Source organism: Tachypleus tridentatus, chromosome 13 (genome assembly GCF_004210375.1).
Source record: "Tachypleus tridentatus isolate NWPU-2018 chromosome 13, ASM421037v1, whole genome shotgun sequence".
Taxonomy (NCBI): Eukaryota; Metazoa; Arthropoda; class Merostomata; order Xiphosura; family Limulidae; genus Tachypleus; species Tachypleus tridentatus.
The window spans coordinates 229,334,580-229,356,709 of NC_134837.1; the positions used below are offsets into that span (position 1 = coordinate 229,334,580).

Below are 22,130 nucleotides of genomic sequence, written 5' to 3' on the forward strand. Positions count from 1 at the left end.
CTAATCTGAACTGCAGTATTAGTATATTCCTGAATAGACTGGTACTATAAAATGCAAATAAAAATCATGAGAATTAAAAGTTTAAAAGAAACATAGAACTACTCCTTGAGTCTCTTGATCAAGATATTATTTCAGTGTGGTGAATCTTCAGCTACAACATCAGTTAACAAGTAGTTTACCCTTCAAGAAGGCTATGCTGTTAACCAATGTTACCAATAGTCAACTTCTTCCATAAGCAGCAACTACACTGATTAGTGGCCAATCACTGATGACTCTTGCCCTATGTTTGTAAATGAATGACACTGATAATAGCTTCACTAAAGAGCAAATTGATATGTCCTGGATCATTAGAGAACAATAACAAAGAGAAATAGAAACAAGATGAACTACCAGAGCTGTACTAAAGATCATTGAAAGCTGAAAGCTCTAGAAGTTGGATTAAAGTGGCTGGAAAGCCAAGATGTAGATCAGGTTAAAATTCCACAATTGAAGACATTCACTGAATTTACAAGGAAGAGCACAAGAGAAATGTAAAAGTAAAAATGACTGATTAATTTTTCAAATAATAATGCTTTCATGCAGTGTAAATTTAACATGTTCTTTTATTAAAACTGTAAATTCTTTGTAATCAACCAAGACAACAAAAATCTTTAACTCCTTTTATTTATTAGGGAAATGGATACTTAATCAAAGTAAAAATCTCATATTTTTGGATAGTGTTCAAGTAGCCTGAATTTAAAATCAAACAATATAAAAATTAGAATAACATCATATTTATTTTGCAAAACAAAACTTTGAAAAGATAGCCATAACTTCATCTTACAAAGTTTGAAAACCATTAGAAAGTGAATAAATTTAGAAAGTCTGTTCAGATAATACAGTATTACTGTGTTAAAAATAATAATTTCACTCTAGCTAAAGTATGATGATATTATACAAGTCAATGTCTTTGAAAGTTAGCTGTGTAACACTATTACCAAATTTAGTTTTTTTTGTTTTGTTTTTTCAAGTTTTACTAATTTGGATTAATCAATGTTGACCATGCAGTCCTTAAGTAATCTAACTGATTTAAAGTTCAAATAACATTAATATATTCTGTAAGTAATGAGCTCAGTTAGGTTATTATCTAGTCATTTCAAAGCTTACATCTAGTCTTTACTTCTAACAATTTGCTAATGATATTAAAACTAAATAGTTAAAAATAAACACTATACAGTGTTTAATTAATATAAGATTACCCAGTTATAATATTCTATAATAATATTTAAAAAAACAATGGTAGAATTAGTTACAGAAGTAACTATTTTTAAATAATTATTTTTTAATTCTTAAACACTTACTTTAGACATCAACAATATGAAAAATATCTTTTTTTTTACAGTAGTAATTCTAACTTCTAAACCATGAAAAATCAATTCAGTTATAAGTTTATAGTTGATGAGTCAAGAGCAATATTAACTTCGATGAAAACAAATTTCTAAATACATTACATACAGCTATAATGTCTGGAAAACGTTAATGAAAATTTACCATAGCAATATTTAGCTGATGTTCATATTGTTGAATTAGCTTAGAAGTAATCAGAAATTAACTAAGTCATTAATTGGATTGCTGTAGACCCCAGCTGTGATAATATTAGAAAACCTATAAAAACGTTTTATGGCAATTAACAGCCCACCCAAACAAAATCACTGGCACCCAATGTTTCTTTTTGATACTATACTATGGAAGTTTAAAGCCATCTGACTATTTTCTATTACATTTTGAAAAAAAAATTGGAGGTAGTAAGACCCCCCCCTCTAGATCTACTCCTATTTACACAATATTGAATAAAATTTATTAATTTCTGAAGAAAATAGTTGGGGAGTCTCTATAGACCTCTCCCTTACACCTGCACATGCTTACATAACATTAAATACAGTTATTAACTTCTAAAACAAGGGTGTGGTCTGGAACTATCTCCTATACCCAAGATTGCTCACATAAGATTAAAGAATACAGGTAATTAATGGAATTGATTAAAGTGGCCTGCTCTACAAAGTAGTTGATTTAAATTCACTTATTTTACTAAAATACTTGTGGCACTAAGATGACTGAATGTTGCTTCATTTTTCCTACTTTCTGTGACTTAATGTCACCAATATCATCTTTACAAAATCAATATTTGAAATCAAAAGAAAGATTAAAATATATATATAACAATTTAGGATTCAGACATTACAAATTGTAAAAAATACCTCAATTTTAGCATGCTCTCGAGCCATCAAAATGTTAAACACATCAAGATGGTCTTCCAATTTTTGTAAACAAAGTTTTAGTTGTGTGTCTTCAGGATAACAGAGTAGTTTTCTGTACTGTTCTTTGTATTCTTTGTACTTCTTTCTAAAAGATAAAAGTAGATAGTTAATGAAAAAAAAAATGTAAAAAGAAACTTTCTAGAATAAATTGCAATTTCTTAATAAATAGTATAATAAAAATACAGAACATCTGAATACACTTTTAATGAATCCAATCTAGTTAAAAATAAGCTACATTAGAATATGATATACAAGAATACAGATCTTTAATAAATATCTATGATATGAACGAAGAATATAACCATAAAAAAATTCCCCAACTTTAGTTTTGATAGCTTTTAATGTAGCAAGATAGGAGTTTTACCACATAAAATGGCAGAATGGCATTAAAATTCTTACAAGTTAGAATGATAACAGATTTATTGTAGCTCTAAAACAAAACTATGGAGGGAGAGAGATTAATGACGAAGAATGTTATGAAGTATAGAAAACATATTAGAATACCAGTGAGTCTATTGAAGTAATTAAGATACAAAAACAATGAAACATGTAACTGTTAACCTTATCTTAAAATATTACTTTAAAATATATAAAAATAATCTATTATCAAACAAAGTTAACATTTGTCTAATGTGAAAATGTATTTGTGATATACTCACTTCTATACAAAGTTCAGCTATCTTCATGTATCTGCCTGAGTGATTTGCATGCCACTAGCTATGACACAACTCCCACCAACCTAGTTTCACATGATTTAAAGTGAGTTGCACTAGTGGCACAATGATATCATCATGTAACAAAAGTTCTTCATCAACAGGAGAGCAGCATAACCTTTATGCACAATAACAACTTCCTACATACTTTCTCTCATGGTAACTTCATTCTTTTACAAGACATGAAAAAATGTGCATCAGAAGTGAAGAAAATGGATGAGAATGAGAATACAGGTGACTATCTGTCAAAAATACAATTTCAGTTTACTAAAATGTAAACTTCTACAATTATAACTTGTTCATCTCCATACATTGTTTAGCTAAAATTCTACAATGATTTGGTGGAGGACCCACTGCAAACCTCATCTAGATTAATTCTCTCCAATAAGCACTCAAGGGAAAGTTCATGTAGTATGACACACAGTAGCAAGGGGGGAGACAACTTGTCTCAACTACACTCTACTCTTTGCCCAGAATGTAAGGGTGGAAGAGGCAAACTAGGCCCATATGTTGCAAAGATAAACAGATTTAGAACATTACCATCTTAGCTCTTACAAATAAGCAGCCTGCCAGCCACACCACAGAAAACATATTAGAATACAAGTGAGCCTACTAAAGTAATTAAGATACAAGATCAATGACATATGAAACTGTTAATCTTATCTTAAAATATTACTTTAATGTGTACACACCTCAACTGTATTGAACAAATTCCAGCTGCAGGAGGTCATGAACATGTTACTTATGTAGTGTGGTTTCATACAGTATGTGCTCACCTCAACTCTACTAAACAGACTCTATAGAACAGATTCCAGCTGAATATGAGGAGAGCACTTTAGATATGAAGTTTTGTTTCATATAGTATGTACTCACCTTATCTCTACTGAACAGACTCTGGATGCAGCAAGTGAGCACAATAGCTTTGGAGTGTGTTTACTGTACATTGTGTGCTCAACTAGTTTAAACTGAACATGCTAAAACTATAGCAAGTGGACACAAGTGGTATGACACATGGTTTACAGGGTTGACATGATACAGCACTGGCAGTGCTACTACCAATCCACTTCTCATTGTATTGTGCAAAGCCCAGCAGTAAGGATTCTCAATGGTCCATCACACCAGCAGCTATCAAACTGTGAGTGTTAACAGTCTCTCATGATCCACTCAACAAAGTGGGGAGAATGTGATGGGGAGACCCAGAAAAGTGCTCAAATCACCACCAGACTCCCAGCCTGTAGGGGTTTTACTGGAAACAGTGTAATGGGTAATTGCAAAACCCTGTTTTCAAAAGCCAGCAAGCATGAGCCAATTCAAGACAGAGGAAAAAAATCAGCCCAGATAGAGGAGTATACAAGTACAGAGGAACAGGGTGTTAGAAGCATCCATAGTATAGGTACTAGGTACCTGAATAATGACAACTGTAGAGGAAAATGAAGAAAAACAAATCAGGAGAGAAATATGGTATAAAAAGTAAGTAAATGGCTAAAAAAAGGCATGCACGAGGTAATATTAAAAAAACAACAACACAACCACTAAGGTATCAGTCATACAGTTGGACAGAGTGCAAGGAGAAGAATAAATGAGTAGAACAGAGTAGTGAAGACTAGGGAAGAAAAACCATGTGGTACTGGGAAAGGCAAAATGCCTGGATGAGGTTTCCAACAAAACATGGACAAACTATCACATAAAAAAAGGCAAAGATGGTTTTTGTAGTATAATAGCCAGCAAGGAAGGAATGGAGGACGGGCCAATGACAAAATTCTTACTTTGGTCATGAGAGACAGACAGTGGAAGAACAACAGGAATGAGACAAGAATACTTCCACAAAATCATAAAGTCTGTCCTAACATGAGAAAGATCAAGCAAATGCCACATGTAAGGATGAAGGTAAGATATCCCCCAATGAAAAATGGATGTGAAAAGGTGAAAGGGATGATTAGGGAGAAGAGAGAGTCCAAATATCAAGCAGACCAATGCTGTGTCAACAATAAGACTCAATATGAAGAAAAAAAGTTGAGGAGAAGAGAAGTTCATGTATGAGGTAATGGGCCCAAAGAAGGAAATCTTTTGGTCGGCAAGACCCACAATAGGAGACACATGAATGTATGCTTTAAGGGAATGAGAAGTGTCAAGGAAGCTTGTGTCCCCAAAAGCAAAAGAACCTCTCATGCAGGAAGAGAATTAGAAGTGTAAAACTTGATTATTAGATATGCAACTGTTTTCAAGTGAAGATAACAAGACTGAACTTAGTGGAGACAATAGATGAAGAAAACATCTAGAAGTTCCAGGTATTTAGTGGGTATAAGAAAGGACTCAGACCCCAGAATAACTTCACTTACAACCAAGTTACCTGTAAGAAAAAGTGGGAGAGCAAAAAAACCACTGAAAATGGGTCAATAGAAGTAAATAGTATAAGAAAAAAAAGCCAACCCCAAGTCATTAATATGGAAAGCAAGGACCCTCATGATGAAAATGAATACAAATAGAGCCAACGTTAAGTCAAAGGTAAGAGCAAGGAATGGGAAGATGCAAAAAAAGATGGAGGAGAAATAGAGAGAAATCAGCCATGGCCAACTGGAGATCGAGTGAAAATGACTATAGATGGGGTTGGAGGCAAAAGAAAAAAAAAAGAGAAGAAACTAAAGTGGAGAAATGAAAAATAACTGTTATCAGAATATGAGACCAACAGCAACAGAAGAAATGGGTACCCACAGGATCATGTGTGTGTAAAAATCACTTTGAGCAAGAAGAGCAATAAACCAGACTTCTAATAAAGGTAGGACAAGAAGAAAGGAAGGCATGGAATTTGGAATGGGAAGGTTAGGAGTAGATTGATCTAGATAATGAACACAAGTAAAAGACAAGGTTAACCCCATCCACCTGGGTATTTTTTTTTACTGTACATGACACAAAGTTTTAGTGTCTTACATTCAAAATTTTATCAAACTACTTTTTGTTTATGTTATACTAATTAGAATAAAGTAAAATTTTGGCTTAGAGTCCATATTTTAAGAATATACAAGTTTTAAGATTTTAATTCCACAAGGTAGCATTTTAAAAAATCCTAAGTTCCCCTAGTGTGACACGTGTGTTTTTTCATATAGCAAAGCCAAATTGGACTATTTGTTGAGTCCACTGAGGGGAATCGAACCCCTGATTTTAGCATTGTAAATCCATAGACTTACCGCTGTACTAGCAGGAGACTAGTGTGACACATCACATTTTCTCTAAGCATGTCATCATCTGTAATTTATCCACTACCGCTTGAAAAAGTATGAAATTAAATGAAAATAATTCTACTCTCTATAAAATCGTTATTGCTCAGACAAACGATATTTATTATAGCATTCAACTCTGTTTGGTTATAGAATAATCAAATAAAAAATAAGAACCATCCTCCCACACCCACCTGTTACATTCTCTTTTCCATAATTCATTAATAGTTCACACTTACATTTAATTATATACTACCTGTAACCATTATAAACTCGAGGTTTTCATCTATCAAATGACATGTTGTATAATGTTGTCCTAAATGCTTAAATGTCAATTTCACTCACAGAATGAATAGCATTCCTATGAGAAAGATAATAATTAGCTTCGATGTATTTGTCACAGAGACAGAAAGCCCAGAATTTTTTGAGAGGTACAGAAATTTGTTTACTTTTTGCATGTTATTAGTCTATATTGTTTGGGGCATTACTGAATTAAATAAAAATTATTAATTGCAATAGTGTGAATAGTATAAAAATTAGGGTTAAAACTATTCAGCAATTAAGAGTGAAAAAAAAGATTCAATTAGTATTTTATTCCTTTTTTTATCATGTTCATTCTTTATGTATAATTATAAAAGCAACTAAAATGTAAAAATAAGGATATTTTTAGGTTAGTTAAAATTAGATTAAATTAAATAAATAATGATAATAAAAATGTTACATGAGGTACACACAAGTTGCTTGTACAAGTTACAGTAGCTTGTGAGTAATGTAATTCAACAGCAACACATGAGCTGCATGTTCCCAGTGTGATTTACAACTTACAAACATGTGAACAGTAGTTAACCACAATTAAAAGGACAATGAAACAATAAAAGTTAATTGTAAACAGATCTATACAATTACCAACATAGAGCTAATTAGGAAAAACAAATGTGGTTTCATATTACAATATGAAGTCATTATAGAAAGAAAAAATGTAATTCAGATTTAATTTGATTTTTTTTTCCTTTGATGGAAACAAGATCAGTCCAATTGACTAGTCCTGTTTTCAGTTAGGTTAGAGAAAATAGCATATAAATTAAAGTTTAACTGACAAAAAACATTTGAAATATATTTAAGAGGTTTTTAGGAGTTACACAAAAAGTTTGAGATTTTTTGAAATCAGGAAGGATTTATTTTTAACTTTTACATGAAAATTATTTTGCACATGGACTATTCAAAACAAATATTCATACTTATTAGAAATGCTTCACTAAAAAATATGATTTTCTCTATGTTATAGACTTATAATATTAAGTGAAATACTGCCAATTTTTTTGAAGATATGCAATACAATGAAAGTTAGAAGTATTATATCTACAAAGAGGTCACATAGTCAGTCATATAAACCACCCCTGTGTTGAAAGAGTTGAGAAAAGAAAAAAACCCTGTAAAATAATAAAAGCAAAAGTTGTTTAACATAAGTCCAGATAATCATGGCAAAAAGAACAAGAATGAAGATATTCTGTCCAAGTGAAGAAAGGGAGCTGGATAACAAGTACATAAAAAAAGGTAGGACTACAGTGAACAGAAACATAACGTAATTCAATAAGACCCAACAGCAATGGAACAAAGGAAAGATGGAGCAGAAAAAGTGGAACACACCAAGCAAGCAAATAAATGGGAATGAATATCTATGGAAACCCACCTGAAGCAAGAAGTGTTTCAGATAAAAGACAGAGTTAGGAGAGAGAGTGAGAATATAGTAGGTGAAAGTGAAAAAGACAAAAACATTAAAACAGGAATCAGAAAACGAAAAAAAGGTAAGTCACCCAATCTTCAAAATGACAAAATACATATAAATGTCAGGAAATCAAGAAAACGAAAGGATTAAAATTCACATGCTGACCCAGAAGTTGTCAGGAATGTAGGGGAGATTAAAAAATCTGAATGTGAAAGAAAAAGGAAACAGCATAAATCCTAATAATGAGCATGGATAAAAAGACAAGGTAAACATCATGGATCATGGAGTAAAAAAAATAATAAATAATACAGGCAAAAGGTGAGAAAACAAACAAAACTGAAAATGAAATCCAGAAAAAGATTGAAAGGTTAAGGTCGATTTCTAGAATGGTAAGGTACCCAAACAAATCAGGTTAAAGTTTTAGTCCAATAAATCATTCTCAAATGAGGAGAAGGAATCTCAGCTTATGAGAAAGAAGTAGGAGGCCCAGTAAGCACATGGTAATCTGCAACATATTAAACAATAACTGCTTCAACTCCAACAGTTAAACAGTTAGCAATGGAATGGCCATGAGTGTGAGTGCATAAGAGGAATTATTACCAATATAAATTGAGCTGTCCTCCTATTAGTGAATGGGTTTGATTACATTATGCACCAGAGCAATTCATGTAAAATCAGAGAGTTGCCTCGAGGCTTGTGGAATGCAAATTTCTCAGGCATGAAGAAGATAGTTAAATTGTGTAAAAAGGTGAGTTATTGTCTTAAAAACTTGTATAAATTTGAGCTCTATGTATGATATTTTCCTAAAATAACGTAAGTAAAATAAAGCTTATATCAAGTACCTGTGTTCCTGTATATGTTTCCATGAATAAGGTCTTATGGATGTCTGGAGAATTGCTTTGTATGCATACTTCCACCACTGTTCAGCATGACCCTCTAAATGAACTCGTGGGTGATATTTCAAGTACTGCTGATTGATGAGCATCATTTGAAACGATTCAGCCAGGGTTAAAATTCCTAAGTACTGGAACAATGTATCACCAAATTTAAGAATTCTGATAATAGTTGGTGAGAAAATATTTTTTGCAATTTTCTGTCTTTGAGAAAATCCATTTATCAATACACATGACTACTACTGCTAACAACCAACATGATACACAAAAAAACGTTGGAATGTCATATGAACTAAAAATAGTAACTCATCAAGTCAAACTAACATTATAAAATACAGCTAAGACTCGTAATCTATAATCTCCATCTGAGCAGTAACATAAAGATGAAAAATAATTAGGAATCCACAATTCCTAACTTACTGGACAACACAGAACAAACTTAAGCCCAATAATTTGTGAAGTCCAAATTACATGGTAACACAGAGTTAAACTCAGTAATCCATGATTTTCATTTTACATGGTAACTTAAAACTGATTTAAAACAAGTAATCCACAACACAACTTTCTCTGTAACACTGAAAATGAATTACAGAGGATTATTTAAGACTGAGGAAATATGTGTAAATTATCAGTATTCTTCCACAAATGTCAAAATAGTTCTACAGCTACAACGACATGATAAAAAGCATCTGTTCCACACTTATAAAAGTTAATCATACTGACAGGGATTGAAAAATGCAATTCCATTCAGTTACACATATCAGATACCCCAAGAACATTCCAATGGAGCATAATCTTCTTCAGTATACATTTAGAAGTTAAAGATATAAAGTTGGCCAACCAATTTATAGAAAACCCTAAAAGACAAGTATAATAATATTGATATAGCTATTTTACCAAAAAGCTTGACTTCATGGAAACATTACTGCAAGACTGTTGTTAAGAAGTAGGGGATGCTGATAAACCATAAACACTTAAAGAAATACATTCAACAGTAATGGTGTATCTATTTAAAAAAAAAAAAGATTAATAAACTTTCATAGTAGTAGTAACATACACTGCATGTCACAAATTGTAATAAACAATTATTTTACATGAGATAAAACTTACTTGGTTACGAGACAACTGAGAAGCAGCATCTTGCAGAACAAAGTCGACTAACAATTTTGGAATTTTTGCTTCACTTGATTTGTTGAATATCATTTTCACTTTGGCAGAAATGGGTTTAATAACTGCAATTAATTTAGTTCAGCAAATTACTAAAATATTTTTCATTACAAGTATCATAATTAAAGTATTTAAGAAATGCTGAACAACAAATAATTATTCAATACATTCCTTTGTATCAGTAGTATCTACAGTATCAATTTTATATGTTAAAGAAATTTATTTATACATATGCATTTCTCTCTAAAACCGTATCACTTTTAAAAGTAATGGAACTGCAGTGTGTATGTCTTAAAGTTTTTAAGAGATAAAAGACAACACAGGCCAAAATTAGTTTTACATGCAGATTCATTTTTGTCAATGACACTGAACATTAACCACAAATGACCAAACTTGAGATAACACAGCTACAGTTTTAAAGACTGTTTAACAACTTAACTAGAAAAAAAATTGTTGCCACAAGAAATTAAATAACTTACTGAATTCAAATTCTTCTTGCTGAATACTAAATGTAGCAAGTCCTTTCTTTAAGGCATTCTAAGCAAGAACAATGTTTCAATCAATTACCACTTGAATCATAAAGTATCATAGAAAACAAAATGCAACATACAAATGTAAAAACACTAATTCACATTGTTTAATACAGTTATGGAAGTTTAATCTTCAAGTCTCAGAAACTAATCATTTCTTTCCTATAAGAAGAATCCACTACTCACCAATTCCAAAACATTTTGCAGTTTTGTCATGGAAACAAAGATGAGATTATCTCTCAGCACTTTTCTGAAAGTGAAGTCTTATTCACTTCTTATATTGAATGTACAATGCCTGTAGATACAACTGTCAAGACTCTGCCATCTCAAACATAAGCAACTTTTTTAGAAAAAATGAAAAGCAACAGTCTAAATATACAGTAAATGATAAAGCTTTACTACACATTTGGACTGTTCTTTTCCTCCAGAGTACAAATATCTTGTCATATCTACAATTCAAACAATGTTTAAAAAATGAATCACTCATCACAAAACATTCACATTATTCAGTACTGTAAAAGTAGATGCAGCAGGGAAAGAAACATACTTAAATATAAATACATATAAAGCATATATCAAAAATAAGAGAGTAGTTACTATTTAATAATTAGACTCAAGTGATAATATAGGCTACTAAACCAATATCCATTTGCTGCAACCTTACTATAACTACTTAAAATAATTACTAGTTTACATAAAAATCCTTACACAAACACAAAACCTATTAATTTACATTTTATGATTCATCATCCTCAGTGGGTGAGATGTTCCAAAAACAAAACACAAGCACTTTTTAGTTAAAAAGAAAACTCTTCTATGAATAAAGCTAAGTCTGAATAATTTTTAAAAAATGTAGCAAGATTATTCAACCTTAGTTTACTTTGTAATATACATATTTTTAGACTAAAAAGACAATTTTACAAGATTAACTTCTTTTTCAATAATTTAAACAACCTTATGACTTTCCAACGTCTATTGGTACTCATACAAAAATAATTTATTTTATTTATTTAAACTGAGTTGTCTTTAAATGCACTTTAAACTCTATTACTTACAGTTTACATCTAAATATATTGTACATTTTAATGTCATTCTTTCTCTGTAATATCCATCTTTCCTGAAAGCATTGTTGAGTCATGTGAACATATTGTGTTGTTGCACTGTATTTTTTCTCTGCAATGTGTAAATTGCAAATATGAGATCAGTAATCCAAAATATCCAATAACTTGTATTTTAATCTGGAATTCAGGTCATAATTTTTATAATTTCTATCCTCCAATCACCACTAACAAAACTTAAATCAATGAGAGTAGCTCTTACCTTCCAATTGTTATTATTACTGAGGAGATTTCTGGCCCAGTTTTGAGGATCACAGTTTGTATTCATATAAATGGAGAAGGACTCAAGCTTCAATAGCTGTAAATGAATTGTTAAATCATACATTACTAATTTTTAGCCAGAAGAGTAGTTTCATCATAAAAAATACATCATAAGAAATGACATAAACAAGTTTTGTGGAATAAACATTTACTTGTGTGAGACTAATGTCTAAAGAAAAACAAAGTACCTACACTGTAGAAATATTTAAAAAAAAAACAAAACCATGTGGACTTAAAATATTCTTTCCAATACAAGATTCATTATAACCAAAATAAATTAAGTAAAATTGAGTACATAAAGCTTTATAAAATCACAGAAAGATTATAACTAAGCTCACTTCAAGTTTTACTTTTGACTGATGAGGATTTCTTCAAATTAATACATACCAATTAGACATTATTTCAGTACTAGCATTAAACAACCAGAAACACCAAATGTTTTACTTAACTCTAATTGGATACTTAACATTTTGATTTACAGTTTCTTTTAATAGAAAGCTCCTGAAGAACCTAAGTAACAGTGTAAAGCTTTAATATGTTTAAATAATAAATTATAATGGAATTTACAGTGTGTGTATTTGACACAAAAGTAATAAAGCTTATGAGAGAAAGATCTTTATTGTTGAACTAATAAACTAATACCTATAGTAAACAAAAAGTTCCATTTCAATCAAAGATTAGAACAAAAGGTAAGATGAAAAACCACTGTAAATCCAAAGTGAAAGACAATTTTTCATAAGTAAAACAAAAAATATTATCTTCATGATATCTCTAATTGATAAAACTATTTGCAAAAACACAAAGCATATAATCAAGTTATCTCAACAGCTGATTAAAGTTATAGACAACTCTCAAAACTCAATTTTCAAAATCTCAGCACCCTACTCTGCAATGCAATAAGGCTAAATATCTTAGAATAACGTGTTTGCAGTCTAAAGATGGATATATTGTCTCCAGTGTCGTTTACCACTAACATTAGCTATCATACGTACACTGGAAAAAACCAGAAGAACCCTACACACAAATAGTGGAGAACATACTTACTCTTTATAAACAAATTGAAAGAAACACAGCTGCATATCATATTTTGTATCTTAACTTTATTATTTCAAAATGTAACTTAGATACAATACAATACAATGCTTTCACCAATAAGCTCTATTACTTAATATGTCAAATGCATATTGTAAAAATGCACAATAAAGATTCAATTAGAATTTACTATTTAAACCAAATGAAGCTTTGCACTGTCAGTTATGGTTTGCATTTTAGTAGTTCGATATAAACTACAGAAATTAAGTAATTATTTCAGTATTATTCCTTTCATAACAAATAATTCTTTTGTAGTAGAATACTTCTGCCTGAACAACACATAAAGATTTTTCTGTTAAAAAATCAGTTCTAAAGTACCTTGAACAAGTTGGTTGCTGAGGAGTTTAGCTGAGTTGGCTTCCATCGATTATTTGTTGTTATGGCAGTTAGGCTTTGCAAGACAACTCCACAAGAAATTGCTCCATTAGGATTACTAAATGAATCTTCATAACGAATATGAATGTTTTGGACTGATACCTAAAAGAAAATCAACTTGTGTAAATATGTAGATATATGTATGCTCATATATTATTTCAGTTATACTTCTTAGTGAAATCAACAGAAATTTTAATATTAAGAGCTCGATATTCATTTTGTTGTTTTTTGTTGTAGTTCTGTATGTAATGAAGGGAATGTTTTTTTTTGTAAATAAATGTTTTAATTTTTAAACTCATAATATATTGCATGTTCTACCAGAATTAACTTCAAGATTTCCTAATAATTACCACCATACTTTATATAGCTTCAACTTTTAAATAACATAGTTTGAATTAGTTTTCAGCCAAAGAGACACGCTATCAGACTGTCAGCACACAATGGTTAAATCGCAATTTTCTGCCAAACACTGGCAGTGTCCGAGTTAAAGGGTTAAGAAATAGAATCAAAAATCTATGTGTATGTATACCACTTGCAGCATATTTTCTATTAAATTATTGTGAACAAGTAAAAATGTTATCAAACCTAATAGTGACATTTTATCAAACTATAAAAACAACAGCCAAGTCTAAGACAGATTTCTTTGTATTACATTTACCAAGTTAGTTATAGTGTCATTATTTCAAATTTCACCTATAAAAGTTATAAAAGGGACATACAGTCTTTAAATAAAGTACATAAACTTATCAAGATATCAATGGATCAGGTTATATTTACAGATACTAGCTATTTTAAAGGTAAAAAATAGATTTAAAGATGTTGATTTAACAACTCTCAAATTATGTTACTATAACACCACTGAAATATTATATTTACCAAGTATTAAGTTTATGGAAACAAAATAAACATTTTATCAACACTTTATTCTTACCTGGACATTATTAATAATGGTGGCAGCCAAGTTTTCAAAGAAACCCCTTGGTTCATTACCTATTAAATATTTAGATTTTCCAAATTTGATTATGAATGAGACAAACAAATCAAATTTAAGTTCACATTTCTAACACTATATGAAAGGACAATGAGAGGTCAAACAGTTTGGAACTTTTTGCTTCAGCAAAAGAACTTTCACCATTTAGCTTTCTCAGGGAAACACTACAAAATAAATTTAAATGTTACAAAAAGAATACCTTGAAAATTACTTTAATAGTGAGCTTATAATAGCATAAATAATACCAAAATGTAGGGTTAAAGGAAAAACTTATATCACACCACATACATATCACTAATTTGTTTTAACTACAAACATCAACCAATACTTTTAACATAACAAATTCATCAACAATAATATCTATTATTTTAAGCCTTTCCCAATACAGAGTATCTCTGCCATCATAAAGAAATGTTATACAGTACTATATAAAGCACCATCTGCCACTATTTAAATGTTTCTAATGTTGAATTATCCTAACATGAAATGGCATCCATTGTAGACTATCCGAAGATAAAACACTAACCACTGTGCTATTTTTTTTATTACTATTACCTAATATGGATTGCTACTCAATATTATTTTGAACTTCAGGACCTTCCCTAACAGCTAAACCTGTTCTATAGTATTTACTACAGAACACTGCTTTCCATTATTATACAAAATAAAAATAAATAAATAAATAACTCATATTACTTTTAAGAATCAGTCTGGTACCAGTTCTCAATATCTATAAGCAAACCACAAATAACATTATAAACATCATGCAATGAAATTACAAAAAAGTGGGAAATTTATATTGTTTATTGAACTTTCAGCAAAAAGTTAATATTTTTGACAGATTTTTACAGAGTTACTATGCCATAAGTAACCTTAAACAAATGTAGAAATATGTTGGCTAATTGCACTTTTCTGAATTAATTGTAAGTTTTTCTTAATTACCAGTCTATTCCTTCTCAGAAAGACTACATCTTGCTTCTTTGCAACAACGTAACAACACTCTTAAAATTAAGCTACTGGGCAGTTAAGAAAGTGCTATACAATTCCAAGACAAGAACAAATTATTTGCTGTTCCTTTTAAAATGAAGAAGAAAAAAATACCCATAATTCAGCTCAACTTTTATTTAAATATGACACAAGAAAAATTACTTTAAAAATTACAAATTTTGGAATGATATCTAAAAGAAAATCAACTTGTATAAATATGTAGACACATACACTGCTGGCCAAAATCTTAAGACTAATGAACATAAAGAATAAATATGCATTTTGCATTGTTAGATTCAACCACTTATTTGAGTAGAGCTTTGAAAGATGAAAATAAAATCAAAAAACTTTTTTAGCATTTAATATGGAAAATGTGAACACTATGAAATTAGCCTAAATACTAGCTGCTCTAAAGTTTAAGACTATACCGAAAAGAAGTCCGAAACAGGGTAAGAAATGCCCAACAAGAGGTCTCAGTAGTGAGTTGCACGACCTCCATTGAGAATAACTACAAACATTCGCTTTGGCATGGTTGATATAAGTGTTTGCAGAAGGCTGGCTGGAATGTTATTTCAAGTGGTGAAAATGGCTTCACGAAGATCATGTACTGTTTGGAATTGACGTCCATTTCAATAGACTTCCTTTGCCATCCACCCCCAAACATTTTCAATGGGGTTCACTTCAGGCGAACACGTTGGATGGTCCAAAAGAATCACGCTATTCACCATGAAAAAAGTCCTTTGTCCTGCAGGCATTGTGGATTGCATCATTGTCTTGCTGAAAGATCCAGTCATTTCCATACAAGAGAAGGCCTTCAATCAATAAGGATGCTCTCTCCAACATGCCAATGTAGCCAGCTGCTGTTTGATGCTCCTTTATAACCTGAAGCTCTATTGTTCCATGGAAGGAGAAAGCACCCTAGATCATGATGGAACATCCTCCACTGTGTTGTGTAAAAAATGTCTCTGATGGAATATCCTTATCGTGCCAGTAATGTCAGAAACCATCTGGACCATCCAGGTTAAATTTTTTTTCTCATCAGAGAACAAAACCTTTGTCCACTTTTTTACATTCCATGTTTGGTGCTTCTCAGCAAAGTTTAACTGAGCTGTTTCATGGTGTGGAAGGAGGCATGGCCTTTGAAGACGTTTACGGTTTTTAAAGCCTTTCTCTCATAGAAGCTGTCTTATTGTTCTTGAGCTGCATTCTGCATCCGTAAGGGCCTTAATCTTGTTCAACGATCAGCTGATGTCTTGCCCAACAACCCGTCGAATCCTCCTGCTCAATGCTGGCGAAATTTTCTTGGGCCGACCACTTCAAATTCTTGTTCCGTATCCCTCAGGGTGTTTTAAGAAATTTGCAACAGCAGTTTTACTATGCCCAATCTCTCCAGCAATGGCATGTTGAGAGAGACCTTGCTTTTGCAGCTTGACAATTCTACCACGTTCAAACTCTGTCAACTTTTTAGCCTTTGTCATGTTTTTACCCAGTGTAACACAGGAGATGTCAATAGGAGATGTTGACAACGCTAATGCTTGAACACAAATTACTAACTTTAGTTACGTGTTTACTGAATACTGTTTCGTTTCAGTATGGTCTTAAACTTTTGACCAGCTAGTATTTAGGCTAATTTCATAGTGTTCACATTTTCCCTATTAAATGCAAAAATGTTTTTTTATTTTTATTTTCCCTTTTCTTATTTTCATCTTTCCAAGCTCTACTCAAATAAGTGGTTGAGTCTGACAATGCAAAATGCATATTTTTTCTTTATGCTCATTGGCCTTAAGATTTTGGCCAGCAGTGTATACTTTCATATATTATTTCATAGTTAAAATTCTTAGTTAAATCAACAAAAAATTTAATATTAATAGCTTGATATTCATATTTTAGTTGTAAGAAAGAAAAACATGTTTTGCTGCAGTTATGCATGTAATGAAGGGAATGTTGTTTTTTGTAAACATTTCTTAGCTATCATAATTGTGGCTAGTCACCAAACAGAGGATATAAAATGTTTTTTATCAAATAATTCCTCAATGTGTAAGTTAAAGTTGACAGACCTATGCACTGTGTATGTTTTGATGGAGAGGTTTACAGAACAGATTTAGCACTAATCTTTAAAATAAATGAACAAGTATCCTGAAGCTGGTTGAATATTGAATAAGCTGTTGTTTTTTTATCCAAGTTTCATATTATATTTCAGAAAAGAAGTAAAAAGCTGAGATAAATAGAAGGATGTTTGGAGTTATTATATTGGACTACTTCTTAATGATAAATTGCAGAAGCAGATGAACCACTAGAAATTGGAGTCATTCAGAAAACACAGATGTCATGTATGTGGCAATCAAAATCACATGCTTTTGAATCAAAACCAGCAAAAAAACCTGTAATGCTGGTGACCTGTATGAGGTAATTGGGCTTCATTTTCACTTAGTTAATAAGTGTAAGTCATTCAACACATGATGAGCCCAATGATATACATTCTTCTGAAACTTTTGATTTTTCTGTACCATCATTCAAAACTCTTAGTTCTTCCATGATATTTCACTGCATCTGATTGTTTGACAGCAAAGCCATAGCAGTATGACTTTAGTGACATGAACTAAAAGTTAGTACACATTTTCTTTTTTCCTAGTTTCTTTATTCTCCTTTTTCTTCCTTTTGCAGTTTTTGCCAATTTCTATTTTCTTCCTTTTCCATCAACCAAAATTTATTCCAATTTTTGAAACTTCAAAATTACTCATCTTTTGGATACTTATTTGGAAGACTACTTACTCCTATTTAACTCTAATATAATTAGAGCTTAACTTTTACTCAAATTTTTAAACCACCTTAACAATTTACATTTTCTTTGCAGCTGCCAAATTAAACTCTCTCCATTTCAGCCACAAGGTATCTCCAAAACAAACAGTCAATAAAAATTTGATGCAACTATCTCATGAAACATCAGATAACTTCCTTGACTAATCAAGTTACATCAAGTTACAAAAAGTGACATATGAGGCTGCAATTTTGCACATCATCTCAACTTCATTCAGCATGTTCTGAATTTAGTAAAAACACAAGAATTTTTCAGATAAAAAATATACACTGCAGGAGAGCAAAAACTATACTACTTACATACTATACACTATCAATATATAATGCTTAAACTGTCTCATAAATTTTCTATATTTCCAAATTACACCAGATACTTCATATATCAACTTCAGTTCCAGGCTCAAAATGAGAATGTAGTTCTACATCTTCACCTTTGCTCTTCCACAACTAATATTTTCTCGCTAGGTTTTTCCTTTCACTATCATTATGATTCTGAAATAATAAGGTTATCCAACAAATTATCTGCTATATATTAAGCTACACAAATATCAAGGTTATCCAGCTGTAAATTTTCTTTTTCACTCCTCGCATTTTACCACTAAAAAAAAGGAAACAAACAGCTGTTTATTCATTCACTAGCTTCTAGCACCATGTGCTACTTCTTACATTCAGTCAATGATCAAAGTATGGAAGATATGAAAGCTCCAAATGCTATAAAGTTGTCACATTGTTCAATCCACTTTCATTTACCATAGAAAGCAATTAATTTGAAGTCCTAATTCAACTCTTGTATCTTTTAAAAAATCTTTTATAGGACTGCTGTATGAGCTCTCTGAAACTGCATGTAGCTTAATACAAAGTAATATTTGCAATTAAGTCAAAATATAAATAACAGGCTAAAACAAAATGTAGATATTGTGTTCTTCTAGTAAGAAAAAACAATTCCAAATAATGAAACCACTGTTCTACTTTCCAGTAGTAGCTTTAAAGTAATTTATCTTAATTTTAGATAGTTTTTTCTTTAATGTGTTTTAGGATTTTGCCTTTTATGACCTGGGGTTGTAGCTTGTAAAAGGTTTTTCACACCAGCATACTAAAACACAGAGAATGGTAGCTCATCAATCAGTGATTTTTATCACAGCCTTATTCAATTCTTATTCATGATGTGAACTTACAGCTTGTTTTTCCTTTGTTGTTTTTTTTAGTCGATTTTGTTTCTTTGTTCAGATTTTGGTAAGATATACAGCTTTAAATGTTTTTTTACTCCTAAGATAAACCTACAAGTAACACTCAATTACCTTTTCATAAAGCATCTCTTCCCCTTATATTTCAATGAAATTATCCCAAACATTACTTTTTCATCCACATTTACTCTCATGTTCAGCTTATAAAAGTTGTGCAGGCATTGTTTAGCTTACTCAGCAATAATAATAATAATTTTATAGTTCTTATGATACTTAGCCAAATATAATATACTCAGAATATAATCTGAACTTTAGATGATATGCTAATGATTTTGTAAGATTTCGAAGCTCAAACTAAAGAATATAGTAAAATGAATTTCAGGTTTTGATACCACCAATTTTAAAAATTCACTATTTTCACTTAAAGTAAATTTGATACAATGAACCAACATGAACAAAAACTGTACATTTGCAGATTTGTTTTGTATTTTGACAAGTTATTTATCTGTGAAGGCAGGTAATTTAAATACTTCTACTTGTCAAATTAAAGTTAAAATGGTGAAGGCAAATATCTAAATCAGGATTAACAGCTTGAATTCTTTATTACTTTATCTAAAACAGATATAAATACCATGTACATAAAAAAAAATTTCCAAATTATGGTTTTATGAACTGAAGATGAACCGAGAAAAGTATGTTTGTTTTTGAATTTTGTGCAAAGCAACTCAAGAGCTACATGTGCTAGCCTTTCTTAATTTTGCAGTGTAAGACTAGAGGGAAGGCAGCTAGTCATCACCACCCACCGCTAACTCTTTGGCTACTCTTTTACCAGTGAATAGTGAATAGCTAGAAAATAAACATGACAACTGTGGATAATTTTTATATCTACTGACAATTTTAAACTAGTTACCATGAATTCACACTGATTAAAGTTAGCTTGCACTATCAAAATTCAATAGAAATACATGCTACCAAAAGTCACAATGAACCTAAACTAACCCAAATTAGCATCAAGTGCAGGATCTTGGAGATCATCCAAATGTTTCTGCTTCCATGCTTGCATGAGTAGTCTCTGCTTCTCCGAGTCATTGTCTTTGTTTGTTAAAGGTCCAGCAAGAACTAATATATCTTCTACATGAATCAATACAGGTTCTGAATAGAGGCCTGTCCATGGAATGTCTATTGAAATTTTTCCTATATATACAAAAAAAAAAGAAAAAAAAAAGAGTACATACATTATTGGAAATGAGTATAATTCTCTTGTAGAGCACAGAAATTGGCTAGTTTTTGATTCATACAGTTCTTTAGTACAGATAACCAAGATAAAAGTTATTGTGGCAGAAAACCAATAAGTTACTTGTTGAAACATACTGCAGATTTTAGTGCTAAGGAAGCTGCAGCAACACCATATACAACACAATACACTAGTCACTGATAATAAACCAATAAAACTACACTGAAACATCAAAACATTTTAACAGTGGAAGACCAACAGTTATTTATCAAGATGATTGGAAGAATATCAAGATGTGATCAGTAACACAAAAGCCCTTTTTGCCACTTAAGATTGTAGGACTGACCAAAACATAGTCACTCTTAGATATCTTGGTTCACTACTTATATACCCAAGGGTAAGCAAAAAAAACATTACACTGCCAGAACAATGATTCTGTAAGGTTCATAGACATTTTTCAGCTGGATAAATCTATTTTAACGGCTGTGAGCAAGAGTTCTTTATTTTGCCTCAAGTATAGATAACCTTTTCTCCATGAAGAATTCCAGATGGTACTTGCACACACCCAGTTGTCATCCAATAACACTTCCCATTCATATACATTATCAAAACCATTGCCCTGGCACTTACTGCAATAGCACAATGTTTATAGAAAAATTTCAGAAAAGCTAGCATCATATTCCTTTTATTATGGCCAGAACTGCCACCCAGCCAGTTCATCATTCACTGCTGAGAATCCTGGGCTGTATGACAAGTGTATTTCAATTATGACAGGCTGCATATTATCAGCCTTAAGGATAATGTATGTATTCCTATTACATTTATCCAAAACTTTTTCTAAAGACTCTGTAGAGCTCATTTTGATTCAGTGGCTTGGGCTTTGTCTCAGAAATTCTCCTCTGGTGGTTCTCCTTATATCAACTGCTCAAGATAATCCACTCTTTTCTATGCAAAAGCTATTTTTGACCACTGAAAGTAGGCAATAGTGATCTAAACACATATGTGGTGATAATTTTTCATTCCCTGGCAACTATGTATAATTAGAGAGTAGTCTTAACCAATATATCACCACTGTCATTAAGTATCAGTAATCTTACTGTTCATACCAGAAGTTTGAACCAGAATGTCCTGATTATGAATATCCTCAAAATGGTAGAAGAGCAGCACAAGCATTTTTGGAAACTTCTTGTGAAGGGCAAAAAGCCTGTTTTGCACTCTACCTGAAATCATTCCCTTAATGCCATAAATAAACCATCTAAATGATACTGTTCCTCAAATCGAACCCAATTCAGTCACTTGGACAATGCAACATGTATGAATTGTCACAATACTTTGTGCATCATGAGAAGCATGGCTGAATCATTGGCACTATAGTCAGTGATGACTTCCCACAGTAATCCACTCTTATCTGGTATGACTCATGGTATGGCTCATACCAATGAATGATGGTTGATCTTTGTAGAAGAAATCTGGCAGCTTCTTTCCCATAAAAACAAAGTCTTCAGGACTGTCTGCATAAGCAAACCTTCA

General features: G+C 31.4%; 1 protein-coding gene across 1 annotated transcript in view; it reads right to left on the reverse strand.

The window, feature by feature from the left end:
- The window catches only part of LOC143240474 (intermembrane lipid transfer protein VPS13A-like), a 289,867-nt gene that overhangs the window by 219,655 nt on the left and 48,082 nt on the right, over window positions 1-22,130 (reverse strand). Inside the window, 8 exon segments of the mRNA XM_076482942.1 lie at window positions 2,238-2,382; window positions 8,794-8,975; window positions 9,955-10,076; window positions 10,491-10,548; window positions 11,862-11,957; window positions 13,331-13,489; window positions 14,319-14,377; window positions 20,366-20,560. Coding sequence (XP_076339057.1) covers window positions 2,238-2,382; window positions 8,794-8,975; window positions 9,955-10,076; window positions 10,491-10,548; window positions 11,862-11,957; window positions 13,331-13,489; window positions 14,319-14,377; window positions 20,366-20,560 — 1,016 coding nt within the window.